This window comes from Astatotilapia calliptera, chromosome 2 (assembly GCF_964374335.1).
Source record: "Astatotilapia calliptera chromosome 2, fAstCal68.1, whole genome shotgun sequence".
Taxonomy (NCBI): domain Eukaryota; kingdom Metazoa; phylum Chordata; class Actinopteri; order Cichliformes; family Cichlidae; genus Astatotilapia; species Astatotilapia calliptera.
In genome coordinates this window covers 34,020,515-34,033,700 of record NC_137423.1, presented here as the reverse complement: position 1 = coordinate 34,033,700, position 13,186 = coordinate 34,020,515, and the positions used below count along the sequence as shown (strand labels likewise).

The window sequence follows — 13,186 nt, the reverse complement described above, 5'->3', positions numbered from 1 at the left end:
GCTAATTTTACTCATCATTAAGTACCACTGAAGGTTAAATAGGTCTCACTTGCCGAGATTTGTAGGTTTTTTCACATTTTAAGAAAAACACATATTCCCATAATGCACTCTGTTATCGGTTTGGTATGTTTGATTTGTTCACGTACACTTGCCGCCACCACCCTAATGAAATATACATATATCAGATGGCAATGGGAAAATTGTGAAACGATACATATTATATATTTAAAAATATTATATATTTAAAAATGAGTTGACAATTAAACCAGGCGCCACTTAGTGCCTGGTTTCATTTTGCGTGGATTAGATTCGAGGCCCTCTCTGTGTTATCGTCATGTTTGTTAATGACCAGTAGGCACAACAGCCGGACTACCGCGGTTAACAGACATTCACTCCCGCTCGTGCACTTTGGTCTAACCGGGGCCGCGCTTAAGGGCGCGTTCACGCTTCGCATCCAGTGTTTGTGAGCAAGAGCGACGATTCAATCGCCTTTTCAATTTCTACGAGACGCAGACGAATCCAGAGCTACAGCTATGGTAGGTTTAACACAGCCTTTTCGTACTTTTGTGTTTTTTATGCATTCTCGATGGCTTTTCTGCCTAATAATGACTCAGTTTAAGCCCGCGGGGAATTTTAACTGGGTTTAATTTGTAAGTGTTTTAGCGTCACTCGAGCCGGCTGTATGCCGCAGGAGCCTGTGCTAGCGCTTGGCTAGGCTGGGGAGCTGACTAGGAAACTGGATGGCTAATAATGCCGTAACGCAGTGTAGTCTTTCAGTGTTCGCATTCAGTGAACTTTCCGAGCGGCAATTTTCACACGATGGAGATAACAGACTAGGTTAATCACTAACGATTTTTTTTTTTTAAGTAAAAGCCACTGGCGCCATTTCGTTCATCTCCCAAGTGTTTCGCCGACAAAAAGCCGCTTTATCAAGGGGCCCCTGTCTGAGTTAACGTCCGCACCGTTGCCATGACACTGCTCCGGTGTTTCCACTGCATCATGTTTCAGTTATTTCACCTGTGCTCGCCCGTGTTCCCGCATCACAGGGCTGCGGCGCTGGCAGGTGCAGCAGCACCCGTGCCTCCGGGGCTGCCCGGCTAGCTGTATTGTTAGCCGGAGTAGCTGCGTTACAGTGCAGCCAGAAATGACACCCATTTTGGCGCTAGCTGAAATTTTCTTCTTTGTCTGTACACGGCTCCCATACTGACGCTGTTGTTTTAAGTGCAGGTGCATTCGTAAAGCATTATTATTATATTATCCCACAGTGAGGGCAAAAGCACAAACCGCATGATTGTGGTGGAGGGACGCCGTGAGAATAAATGTGCGATTTGACAGACGACCGGTCCCTTTTAGAGCAGTTTTGCCTTATATAGCAAGCTAGCGTTCACATGTGCGTGTGCTGCATTCATGGCCCCACCCTGAATTTGGTGCAAAGACCATTTTGTTTGGGGCTGTATTTTTTTTATTTTTTATGTCTCAGCGATTAGATTGGACCTATCGCAACTGCCCCCCCGTAGCTTTACTCCGTTTCTTCAGGGAGGAACCGCATCTTTGACCGGATTATTACCGTTATGAAACACCAATTTGGCAGCGTTAGGGGCCGCTTACTAGAAGCTAGCGGGGCCGCTGTGTCTTCACGTTCGGCGCTGCGCATCTTTTATTTTGCGCTGCGCATCTAATTCATACAGCTGTTTACTCACGCGGGTCGGGGGGAAAATAAATAGATGTCTATTCATTCATTCATTCATATGTGAAACACTAGAGAAGCAGGGATAGTTTTCCCCCACCGCCCCCAAAGGGAAAAATAATGTTTATCTAAGTACTATCGCCATTTTCCTCGCTATCCTCACAGACGTGCACTAAATCACCCCGAGAGTCTAGACATAAGCCTGCCGTGGTCTTCCAGTGAAATTGTCCTGCAGCATAAAGGTGAGAGGCCTGTAATCCTGATAAGGAAGACTTGGACTGTGACTCCTTTGTACTGATTCAGTTGAACCTTGGCGTCAGTGATTATCATTAGATAAGATTAGAGCTGGGTCTGAGCGCAGTCATAACGGTTCCACAAAAAAAAAAAAAACTAGTACCATCTCTTTTTATTATTATTTAACAGTTGCAGGCCATGTTTGGTGGTTGTAGTCCTTATCCCTTCCTTCGAGGAAGAATGCAGTGAGATGACTGTGCTTTCTCATGTGCAAAATAGTGTGTGAACTTGACCAAACTGCAAAGGCACGGAGAAATGGTGCAGTACCAGTCTTACTTTATTAAGTAGGGCTGCTCACTGGTTAATTATTACTCTGGAATTCTCATTATCTTACAGGCCTTTAACGCCCTGAGCAAACATACAATGTCTGCCCCGGGCTGCTCCCCCAGTTTTCCATGTTTCCTGCCCCATTATTTCCTTTTCATTGTCTTTTTTTTCTCCCCCATTGCTTGGGGGATCTGTTTTTTTTTTTTTTTCCTTTCCTGTAAGGGGCCTTAAACAGAGTCAGAAGACATGATTGTGACAGTGAACTTGGGTAGCCTGTATTATACATTTCAACAGAAGCTTCATTGTTCATGACTAAGGGCGACGCTGAAATGCTCAAATCCTGACCACACCCTCACCCACGTGGTCATCTTTATAGCAGAGATGCCTGTTGCGTGGAGAAAGGCCGAAGCTGGGTAATGTTTTATAACTGCTCGTCCAGTCATAGTCACAGAAGTGTAGACACACCTGTTAGCTGAACTTACAGGGTTTTTTTATGTTCAGTGTGGACTTTGGACAGTCTAGACTGGCCACAGTTTGCCGTTTTGTTTTCACTATTCCCTTGTTATATATTATTGAGGAAATTGTGTTTTTATGACAAAATCATCAGTGTTTATTTAATTGAAACTCGTGAAAATATTCAGTTTTGTTTTATCCAGCCCACATCTGGTAATCACCACATCTTTTGTGCGTTCAAGCCTTTTCATCAGTCACTGGGAGTGTTCCTGCTCTCTCTCTCTCTGTGTGATGGTCACATGCCACCCTCTCAGGCCATTCTTCAGCCTAACGATGTCTGTATTTACTGTAGTTGTCACGTTCGGCCTGTTGAAGACCACAGCCTCGCGTTGACGAAGCAGTGACTATAGAAAATGACAAAAACCCACCCTTTTGTTTGACTCAAGCTTAAAATACATTCAGTTCCTGTGCATCTCCTGCCAAGTTAAACAGTTACTGTAAAAATATACCATCACCTTTTATAGTAAATGCAGAGGTGCTGAAAAATTCCAGGGTTTTTTTTTTTTTTTTTTTGAAGAAAAGAAATTCCAGCAGACCTGAAGCCATTTCTGCTTGGTTTGTATCAGGGAGGACACAATTATAATAAAAATGAACGTGGGTGTTTTACATGCCAAAATGTTCATGGCATTGTTTTTTGAAGAAACTCGTGCAGAGTCAGACAAACAAATTAATAATTATTCCAGTGATGGGCGAGGAAACAGGTTTCGGAACCTTTTTTGAACTTTCTCTGTTGGATGTTTTTCCAGTCTGAATAACATATTTGTGTAAACTATCTAGTGTTTGGTTTATGTTCTGAATGATCAAAAAGTTTTTTAATTCATTGTAAACAATTGAAATAAAAAGTATACTTTAAAAAAACATTAAAGCTACCTCAAGTGATGTATATGAACTTGGAACACTAAACAAAATGAAAAACAAATTTAGAGGAAATGGCTTTTTAGTTTTTAGTATTAGTTAGTTTGGTAAAACATTGTTATCACAACTTTCCTAATGAGGTAATATCCTGGATAACCTGTTTCTCTGTCAGATCCGCCTCTTGCTTTTCGCATCTGGTTTCAAAAGATGGTGATGGCAGAGACGCTTAGTTCAAGGCTTCATAACAAGCCTTCATAAACTAGTGGATGACATCAGTGGCTGCATCGATCTTTTATTATGTGGATAATACTCACATTTGAAAAGTTAAAGGCATTTTTTGCAGACTTGTTGATGAGTAGACGCATTAGTCAGTTCACATTAATAACATTTTGTTCTTAATTTTGTATTGTTCTCCGTATTTTGTGAATTATGAGTTATATACTGTACTGAAGCTATTCAGGCATGTTAGGGAATTACTTGAATTTTCAAGAGTTGTTTTAGGGCAGCTGTCGTGATTTTGATATATGAGACTCTGTATTAACACATGGTTCGATCCTTAGGCCTCCGGTGTGAAAGTCACAGATGAAGTCATCACGGTCTTCAATGACATGAAGGTGCGTAAGGCTCAGCCAAATGAGGACGAGAAGAAGAAGAGGAAGAAGGCCATCCTGTTCTGCCTGAGCAAGGACCTGAAGAACATTGTTCTGGACGACGGCAAAGAGATCCTCGTGGGCGACTTGGGAACCACAGTGCAGGACCCATACCAGCACTTTGTGAAGATGCTGCCCCCAAACGATTGCCGCTATGCTCTGTATGACGCCACCTACGAGACCAAAGAAACAAAGAAGGAGGACCTCGTCTTTATCTTCTGGTGAAAGCAACCGTTATTACACATTTAAAAGTTTTTGAGCTTCATTAAATTGACATTAGAGTTAAATTGTTTTCCTTACGTCACAGGGCTCCAGATAGCGCTCCCTTGAAGAGTAAGATGATCTATGCCAGCTCAAAAGATGCCATCAAGAGGAAATTTGAAGGTGAGTGTCTGGTTGTGATCAGAGAATCATCAGAAACAAGTATTCACACTTGATCTTGAACCACACTCAAACCTGAATTATGTAAACGCTCTCGAGACAACACAACAGAGGGTATCACCTGACTCTGCTGTCGCCCTCAGCTCACAAAGGATGAATGCATCTTTGAGTTAATTGTTTTAATATTGTTTTAATAATGTCAGTATTATAAGTGACGAGCCCTCAGTCCCCAGTATCACAATACTTTATTGATCCATAGGGAAATTATGTATTGGATGTTGTTGCTCATAGATGCGATGGGTGGATCCTTTAAATGTGGCCACATGTGAGCTTAAAGATGAAAATAAGATTTTTGGTGAGTAGAGACGCTGTTGCAATTGTGGTGTTTAGTGAGGGTGGATATAACTGTGAAACCCAGCACTGCACAAGACTTATGATTGTCATTTTATTAGCCAATGAGCTTTCTGATTCTAATAATGATCACAAGTTGCATGTTTTATTAATTAACATATGAAATTAGTGGTCAAGTCTGTAAAGTCATCTGGGATGTGTTTACTGAGGTCTCAGATTGAGGGAACAGAGGGTCATTTTCACAGTGCACTTCCATAAAGAGGTACCCCCTGCCGGGCTGCAGTCAGCCAGAGACGATCATGAAGTGAAACATGACTTGAAGTGTTTCTTTTGATCAATAAGTTTGCTGATGGTGTCGCACCCAGCTTTTATATGATTTTAAACTCATCATGGTCCCAGTATTTTATTAAGGTTAAAAACAAGATTTGTGACACAAGAAGGAGCTTTGTTTGTTGTTTTTTTGCAAGCCATAAAATGTTTAAGAACCACTGCCCTATGAGCAAATGCTTGGTGATGGTTGACATGAAGACGAAAGAAGAAAATGAAAAGAGGAGCAGAAAACACGAGAAACTAACAGGGCCAAGCTACAGGAGAGAGAAAAGACAAGAATTAATGGCATGCTGTAGTGGCATCTAATAGGGCTCAGTGCATCATGGGAAGTTCATCAGCAGTCTGAGTCTATAGCAGTGTAAGTGAGAGTGGTTCAGGGTCCGCTGATACAGCTCTAACCATCAAAAGGAAAGTTTAATGCTTGATCTTGTGAGCAGAGAGGAGTGTTTGTCCCCTGAACCCAACTGAGAGAGGAGTCTAATAGCTGAAGAATCTGGCAGCTGAAGAATCTGGCTCCCATTTTACTTTTTAGAAACTCAGGAACCACAAGTAAGGCTGCAGTCTGAGAGGGGACTGCTGTATTGGGATAATATGATACCATGAGTTCTTTAAGAGCTCATTTGGGACTTTGTGTGTCTGTCCACCTTAGGTTTTTGTTTGTTTGTTTGTTTGTTATTTAAGTAATTTTGTATTAAAATGAAGTGGATTTGAAACGCTTCCAAATGTCAGGCATTGTTTGTAGGATGAGTGAATATTTTCTCCTGTTAAACTTGTTTGTCAGTGTACATTCATCAAATGAGCTCACCTGCTGAGTTTTTTCCCCCCTTGATGCATAACTCTGCCTGTCTATTTTGCAGGTATTAAGCACGAATGGCAGGTGAACGGTTTTGAAGATCTTAAAGACCGGCACACTCTGGCAGAAAAGCTCGGTGGCTCATCGGTAGTCAGTCTGGAAGGAGCTCCTTTATAAATATCCCTCCCCCTCTTCTCCGGCTTCGATTAAAGCCTTTCAGACACATCTGTCGGGTTTAGCTGTTCATTCCAGTGTGGTGTGGAGAAGGGCAAAAGCAGAACCAGCATCAATTCGTGGGACTCTCGGGGAGGGATATCATGGGTGGGTTTTTGGGGTCAAGTGACAGTTTTAAAAAACGACAACAACAAAAATAAAACAACAACGAATCAGACTGTCATTCCAGTTCATGCAACGTAAAGATTATGAACAAAACATAAAGGAAAACATTAAGATACAACTGAAGAAGGAAAATGATGACGATGATTAAAACTTAAATACACACAGTTCGTGTTTAAGGACAGGGTTTCATTCTTTCCAGGTTCCATTTGACTGACTGCAGAGAAAGAGACGGTCAGCAAACCTTCTAGTTTCCCAACCACTGAATCCTGACAGATAATTGTTCCAACTACGTTTTGTTTTTTTTGTTTTTTTTTGTTTTGTTTTGTTTTTTTTGCCAAACTTCTAGTTAAGTTTTGTAAGTGTGTATAGTTGAGTAGGTGTAGTAATGAACTAATTCATTTGATTGCAGGAGCTGTATAAAAACACTCTGGGGGAACACGGTTAAATATATATAATTTTTTTTCTTTGTTTTGTTATTCCATTGTTCTTTTTTTTGTTTTTGAAAGGTTCCAAAACTTGAGCAATTCCTTTATATTTCCAGTTCCGGGTGAGAAAAAAACATGACATTTGATGTAGTGAACAGACATTCCTTGTACTCGTTAAAACCAGGATTTCCTCAACTTAAAAACTTTGGTGTTATGAAGGTCTGATGGGGAGCGATGTGTATATGAAAGACCAGTGGTCAGAGTTTAGACTGAATACTGAATGGTGGATGTTTTGTATCGTCTCCTTATCTCTAATAAAAAGCACTAAACTACTGACACGTGCTGCTCTTGAGTTTGTTTACTCTCAACAGTGTTTTGGCTTTTTGATGATGTGTGACACAGAATTAGTTTTAGTAGCTACATGGTCATGGGGGACCAGTATTTAAAGCACAACCTGCATGTCCAGTCCAAGAAAATCTATATCATTTTGCATGAAAGTGTCCTATGTTCAGTTAATGTACTGAACAATATTTCTTGATGAAATATTCATGTTGAAAATCTTTACTGACATATTGCCAGCAAACGACAGTCGGTGAATACCAAAATAAACCCACTGAGGGCATGCTGTAAAATCAAAATGAAAAAACAAACACATAATGCAATGATCCAAATCCTAAACACAAAATTTATTCACAAAAGAACACAGGAAAGATTCCAGCTGATCATCAGCCTCTCATTTATTTTGTCTCATGGAGTCTCCAAATGTTTCCCGTTGGCGGTAGAATGACTGGTTCTTGCATAGCACGTTTCTACTCAAAGCAGGTATCAAAATGGCAACCTGCCAATTAACAGATGATCTGCTCTACCTCCTGAGCTTCAGCCACTCCCAAGTCTGGGCTGCAGGTCAGTTCAGCACCCGGACTCTACAGCTGTGAAGCCATACTGTTGTAATAGAAGCAGTATGTGATTTAGCAATGTCTTGCTGAAATATGCAAGCTTTCAATGAAGCTCCATCATGCAAAGATGAAGCAATGTATGCTTCCATTGCTTCATCTTTGCATGATGGAGCTTTAAGCTAAATTTGTGGACTAAACAGTGAACTTTTTTTAACAAACAATTTCTGGAAGTGCTCCTGAGCCTGTGCAGTGATTTCCATGACAGAATCGTGGGTGTTTTTAAAGCAGCGCTGCCTCAGTCCCCGAACATCACAGGCATGCAATATTCATTTTCAGCCTTGTTCCTTGTGCGCACAGATATCTTCAGATTCTCTTAATCTGTGGATGATAATATGTACTGTAGATAATGAAATATTCAAAAATCTTCACAATTTAGCCCAGCCTTTTTATTGTAAATAAAATATGGCTTTATGAGATTTGTTAACCGTTCTGTTTTTATTTGCATTTTACAGTGTCCTAACCTGGAATTTGGACTGCAGTTTCTGAGCCAGGTAGACAGCTCAGTTTACCTTAAAATGAGCCGGATCATAAAATAAATACAATAAAATCATGTAATTTAACACTAATGTCTTTAGTTTGCATAGCCATCCAGGTCACATGTTGACACTCCTGTGTTGGATTCCTCAGCCTAAAACAAGGAGTGCCGATCTTTTTTTAGTTCCTGGGCCACGTATAGCCGAAATTGTCTTAATCAGGATCAGTCTGCGAAACTATCTCTTAATAACCCTTAAAAAAAAAAACAAATGAAAAAAATTGCTTGTCTTTATTTAAGCGTAACAAATTTTAAGTAGATTTTGAAAATGTTCACATCTGAACATCTAAATGTGAACTACTGACACCCACCTAGCCTGAGATATCTTAATAAGAGTAAGACGTCTCAGTTTTTGCACATTACAAAGAAATGCTGCCATAATAACTGGCAGCTCATTACCTAAACTCTGCCCCACAATTAAAAAAAAAAGAAAAACAGCAACTTTTTATGGATTATTGACTTTAAAAACCACAATTTTCTGTCTTTAATGGTTCATTGTAGAGTGGAGTAGAGTCGGTCCCCTACCGATCACATGTTGAGTTTCTCGATCTCCAGCTTTGGGTAAGAAACTGAACCCAGTGCAAAAGAATGATAGTTAGAAAGTGCTTAAAAGCATAGACTAAAACAAATAAATGTGTGAGTGAATGTGGTTTGTAGTATAGAGTGCTTTGGTATGAGAACCGTCCAAAATGCACACCGCCTTCATTTTGCAAAGCCCGTCAGACAGGTTTGAGCCTCCGCTTGAGGCACGGCCTCTTCTGTTCTGCAGTTCTGCAGACTCCTCTAACTGGATCATCACTCCTCCACAGCGGCAGCAGGTGTTATGACCACAGGAGGGCAGCACAGCACCACTCCTGAACCAGAGTCAAGACTATGGACACACACAGTTATAAATCTCTGTTTATTAAAATATACCAAGCATTTTTTTAAAAATAAAATAAAGTCAAAACTCTGTGTTTCCAGTCCGGACCAAGAACAGCAAACAGTCTCTGCTCTCAAGATACCAAAAACCAAGTCCCCAAAGCCAGAGCAGGAAAGATGCAAATACAGCCTTGGTGGATTACATTTGTCCACAGTAGGAAAATAATGTGCAGCTACTGACACACACATGAGTTACAGTGTTTTTTCCCCCTCTTGTTAAAAGTGGCTTCTGTTAATGCTGTGGAAACACTGACTTATTAATCTGACTGCGAGTGAAAACATATTAAAAGATGCCGTTCTGATGATCTCACAGGCTGGTTTATTTAATAGGCCCAGAGGTTACAGGGAGCAAATTAAAGACAGGAGAGAAATAACTCAGTGTTGAAATGGATCAGATATTTGACCCTGTGTGTGTTTTTTTAAAGTCATTTTGAGCTTTATTGTGTTTTTCATGCTCTGCTTTAAACCTCCTGCCTTTGGTCTTTCTCAGTCCTGGACACAGTCTAGCCGGTTTCCATGAACCCAGTAACAGATCTGAGCGAACTTTAAAGGAGTGATGCGCACGGCCACATTGTAATCCCGGTTCTCGCCATCTATCTCCAGCCACTGGTGTCCAGAGAAGATGCCGATGACCTTCCTTTCCCAGCGCTCTAAGTTGTTGTCCCACACTCGGCCGTATACTCCAGAGCCACTGGCTCCAGGTCGGGCATCGCAGTGCTGATATATCAGGTCATTGGACTCTTCTTCCACGGGACAAAACCTGTACACGAGCTGCCCGGGCCTGTCGCTGTCGAAACCGGAGAAGTGGATACGATGGCCTGCCAGATCGTCAGAGGACGGAGCCACAGAGAGACGCATGAAGGGACGACGGTGAGGCCAACGCAGCTCCAGCAGGGCATAATCGAACTCCATGCTAACCTCCTGAGGACCCTGGATCCAGCCCTTTGGCACACGGGTGCGTCTCACCCGCACCCAGTGGACCAGAGGCTTCTTGGCAGAAGTGAAGTGTGTTTTTGTGCCGTTGATAGATGGAGGGATCAGGAAGCCCACCCTGAGCCTTCGCGCCCCATTGACATAATCCTTCCCATCATGCACACAGTGTGCAGCTGTAAGGACGTGCCGCTGAGACACGAGAACGCCGGTGCAGCCGGTGGAGATCCGCACAGCTGTGGAAAAGGGGTAATCCAACAGGAAGTTGTCACCTTGTATGTTAAAGCGGCCATCCGCTCCATAGATCTGCCGTCTCACACGCCTGGGCTTCACTCTCCAGGGCGAAGGGTGAGCTCCTCCTGACTCTGCGTCATCCTCCACATCTACCGTGGTGAGAGTGCGCGAGCCGTCGGCGTACAGGGTCTCGAATGCCAGTTTCTCCATGAGCTGCTCTTCCTGCTCTCCTCTGTGGAAGCAACTTGCGTTGCAGTGAGTGGTGAAATCCAGCTGAGCGTAAGCACTGAAGCGGGAGCGGGCGAGAGGCGTCGGAGCGTGAGGGACCAGCGTGGGGACGTGGGCTGGAGGAGGGTGGAGGAGAGAGAAGGTGAGGGGGAGCTGAAGAAACAGGTGAGTCAGGAGGGAGCTCCCAGACGGCGTCATCGTGGTGATGGAAAACACTGAAAGGACACAGAAAATGATCAGGCATCTCTGAGATCGCATGGATTCCTGCACGTTTGACAGGAACGACAAATGTGGAAAACATTCCCAAACAAGATGCCCCAGAAATACACAAACTCTAATCCCTTCATAAATCTGCACTTGTTTTCAGATGATTATTGATTGTAAATCACACCACAAGTGAGGTCAGCTTAGAAAGTTTTATGTTGCAACGCAGGCCTGAACTTCATGTGGTGTGGAGAGGCAACAATGAACCTCTTGTTCCTTCAATATAGATTACCAGGAAAATGGGATTTCAGCCCAGTGGAAGCAGAGACGTGGTTTAATGTATGACAAATTACAAAGAAAAGTCAGTGAAAGAGTCAGAAAAAAAAGCTCTAAAAAACTCACGTTTGTTAAACTTCTTTAACAAACTTGAGAGTTTTTAAAGGCACTCGGATGTAAGGAGGTATTTTTCATTAAACATTAACTATGTTACAGCGTACACAAGGCTTTCGGGCTTTCAGGGCAGATTAGCAGGGATAAGCAGACACTTGATCCCCTTTAAAGACTGTGGATCCCCAGGCACTCATGGCACGAAGAGAGCAGGTGTGTAAAAAAAGTGAAAAGGCTACAAGTCCAGGCAGGGCAGCAGAACAGAGCATTACTCCTAACTAAAGACAGGGTGGGGCCTGTCCACACACCTATGAGCTGCCCCATAAAGCACTGTAACGGAGGTAGAGCTGCAGCAAAGGGATCCTGTAAGCTGGGAAAGTACAAATATCCTTCCATGGCAGCTGTGAGGACATTCAAAGTGGTAACAGCCTGGGAAGACGTGTAATCCACGTTTTAGGGTGTAAAATAAATGAAATAGTTGTCTTTTCACAGCCTTTTGTTTAATGTTGAATGTTTTAGAGAACTATTTTGATAGAAAATAAATAAAGATGAAAACACGGGAAAAGACACATTAATCTGGAGGAAAGATGGTGGGAAAGGTGTGGCTTTGTGGCCACTGCAGTAACCTGAGATCATGGTGTGTCTTTGAGCAGACCAAGTGCAAACAGTTTTTGTATCGCATATCAAAGTCTAGCCCTTACAGGAAGTGAGTCCTGATGTTTGGATTTGTTTTTACTTATTTTGGTAAGCAGTTAGGATAAGATAAAGAAATGGCTGTGTCCTACATTACAAACAATCCATTTCCTTTTTTTACACTTAAAATATATTTATAGAGCTGTTATATCATATTTGTTGCCCTTTCTGCTGACCCCAGGTCTTTCCAGAAAAGAAGATTTTTAATCTCAATGAGATTTTTTAAAGCATATATAAAAATCACCTTGCCAAAAACTGATTTCAGCTTTTACCTTGTTCCTGAAATGTCTGGTTATCATTCGTGAGAGACTTGTTTAGCTGATTATAGGTCAACAAGTCATTTAGAACAGTTTAAATATCTACAATCATCCAAGGCAAGTATCTAAAACCCTGCAGAAAACTTCCCGATCAGCATCTGATCTAGTCCATATAGATCATATGCTGCAGTGAGATGGACCGTAGCTCAAAGTTTGCTTAAAAAACTTCTTAGAAAATCTTTCAACCACCTCATTCAGGAAATTGTTCACGTACAAAAATAATTCGTAAATGTGAATGTAACTCGAGTTTAGCGCTTTATGTGTCCCAGTAGAGACACAGCAGCAGTTCTCAGCCAAGCCTCCCATTATTACCTCCTGATTACAGATCGATAGTCCGTGTTTACATCCCAGTCAAGTTCTCCTCCCCATCAGACGACTCCTTCGGGATCATTTCCCCAGGTTGTCCTCCACCTCTGCGCTGACAGGTTAGCTACTTTCTCCCACCTCCGACAGGTAAATCTCATAGGCTCTTTTACAGCGCGTGCACATGCAGCTCCAGGTGTGGAGCGAGTCTCGGGGCGTGCCGTGAAACCTGCTCTGCTCAGCCTGAGCGCCACAAATAAAACCTCGAGCCTGAAAACAAGTGTTTTCTCTTCATGCACCGGCCGGCCTCGCGGTCCTAGTGCCCCTCAACTTCCCGCCTGCCAGGGTGCCGAGGGGCAGCACGCGCTGTAGTTTTACAGGTTTAATCATAAGACAAAGTTAAACGGACTTTTTGACTGAATGGTGCTGAATGGTACTGGTTTTAAACGGTTTATAAAGTTTTCCTTCTTTTAAAAAATACATGAAAAGTTTTACATGATAAATGTCAAATCACAAATCATCTTTCTACTGAATGTTCCTCAGGCTGCCCACAAATTTCAATTTAAAGCAAGAAAGTTTCGGTTCAATTCAATTTC

General features: G+C 42.2%; 2 protein-coding genes across 3 annotated transcripts; one reads left to right on the top strand and one right to left on the bottom strand.

The window, feature by feature from the left end:
• The first annotated feature begins 271 nt into the window (after nt 1-271).
• Nucleotides 272-7,221, top strand: cfl1 (cofilin 1). Of its 2 annotated transcripts, none has more exons than XM_026144103.2 (4): nt 272-536; nt 4,177-4,487; nt 4,574-4,650; nt 6,186-7,221. In XM_026144103.2, exons 1-4 carry the CDS (start codon nt 534-536, stop codon nt 6,296-6,298), a joined length of 504 nt encoding a protein of 167 aa, XP_025999888.1. In that variant the 5' UTR covers nt 272-533; the 3' UTR covers nt 6,299-7,221. The 2 variants fall into 2 exon arrangements, with proteins under 2 accessions (XP_025999888.1, XP_080164048.1); XM_080307922.1 differs by lacking the exon at nt 272-536 and adding an exon at nt 1,858-1,929.
• A 2,039-nt stretch (nt 7,222-9,260) lies between these two features.
• prss23 (serine protease 23) lies at nt 9,261-12,851 on the bottom strand. Its single transcript, XM_026144079.2, has 2 exons — nt 12,600-12,851; nt 9,261-10,901 (listed from the first exon to the last, which is right to left on the bottom strand). The coding sequence occupies exon 2, from the start codon at nt 10,882-10,884 to the stop codon at nt 9,781-9,783; it is 1,104 nt and encodes a 367-aa protein (XP_025999864.1). The 5' UTR covers nt 10,885-10,901; nt 12,600-12,851; the 3' UTR covers nt 9,261-9,780.
• Nucleotides 12,852-13,186: the final 335 nt, after the last annotated feature.

Bases quoted from the DNA above. Each gene is read 5' to 3' on its own strand.
- prss23 (XM_026144079.2), bottom strand. From the start codon at position 10,884: ATGACGCCGTCTGGGAGCTCCCTCCTGACTCACCTGTTTCTTCAGCTC.
- cfl1 (XM_026144103.2), top strand. The intron at 4,488-4,573 runs GTGAAAGCAACC...CTTACGTCACAG, and splicing joins GACCTCGTCTTTATCTTCTG to GGCTCCAGATAGCGCTCCCT. The intron at 4,651-6,185 runs GTGAGTGTCTGG...TCTATTTTGCAG, and splicing joins CATCAAGAGGAAATTTGAAG to GTATTAAGCACGAATGGCAG.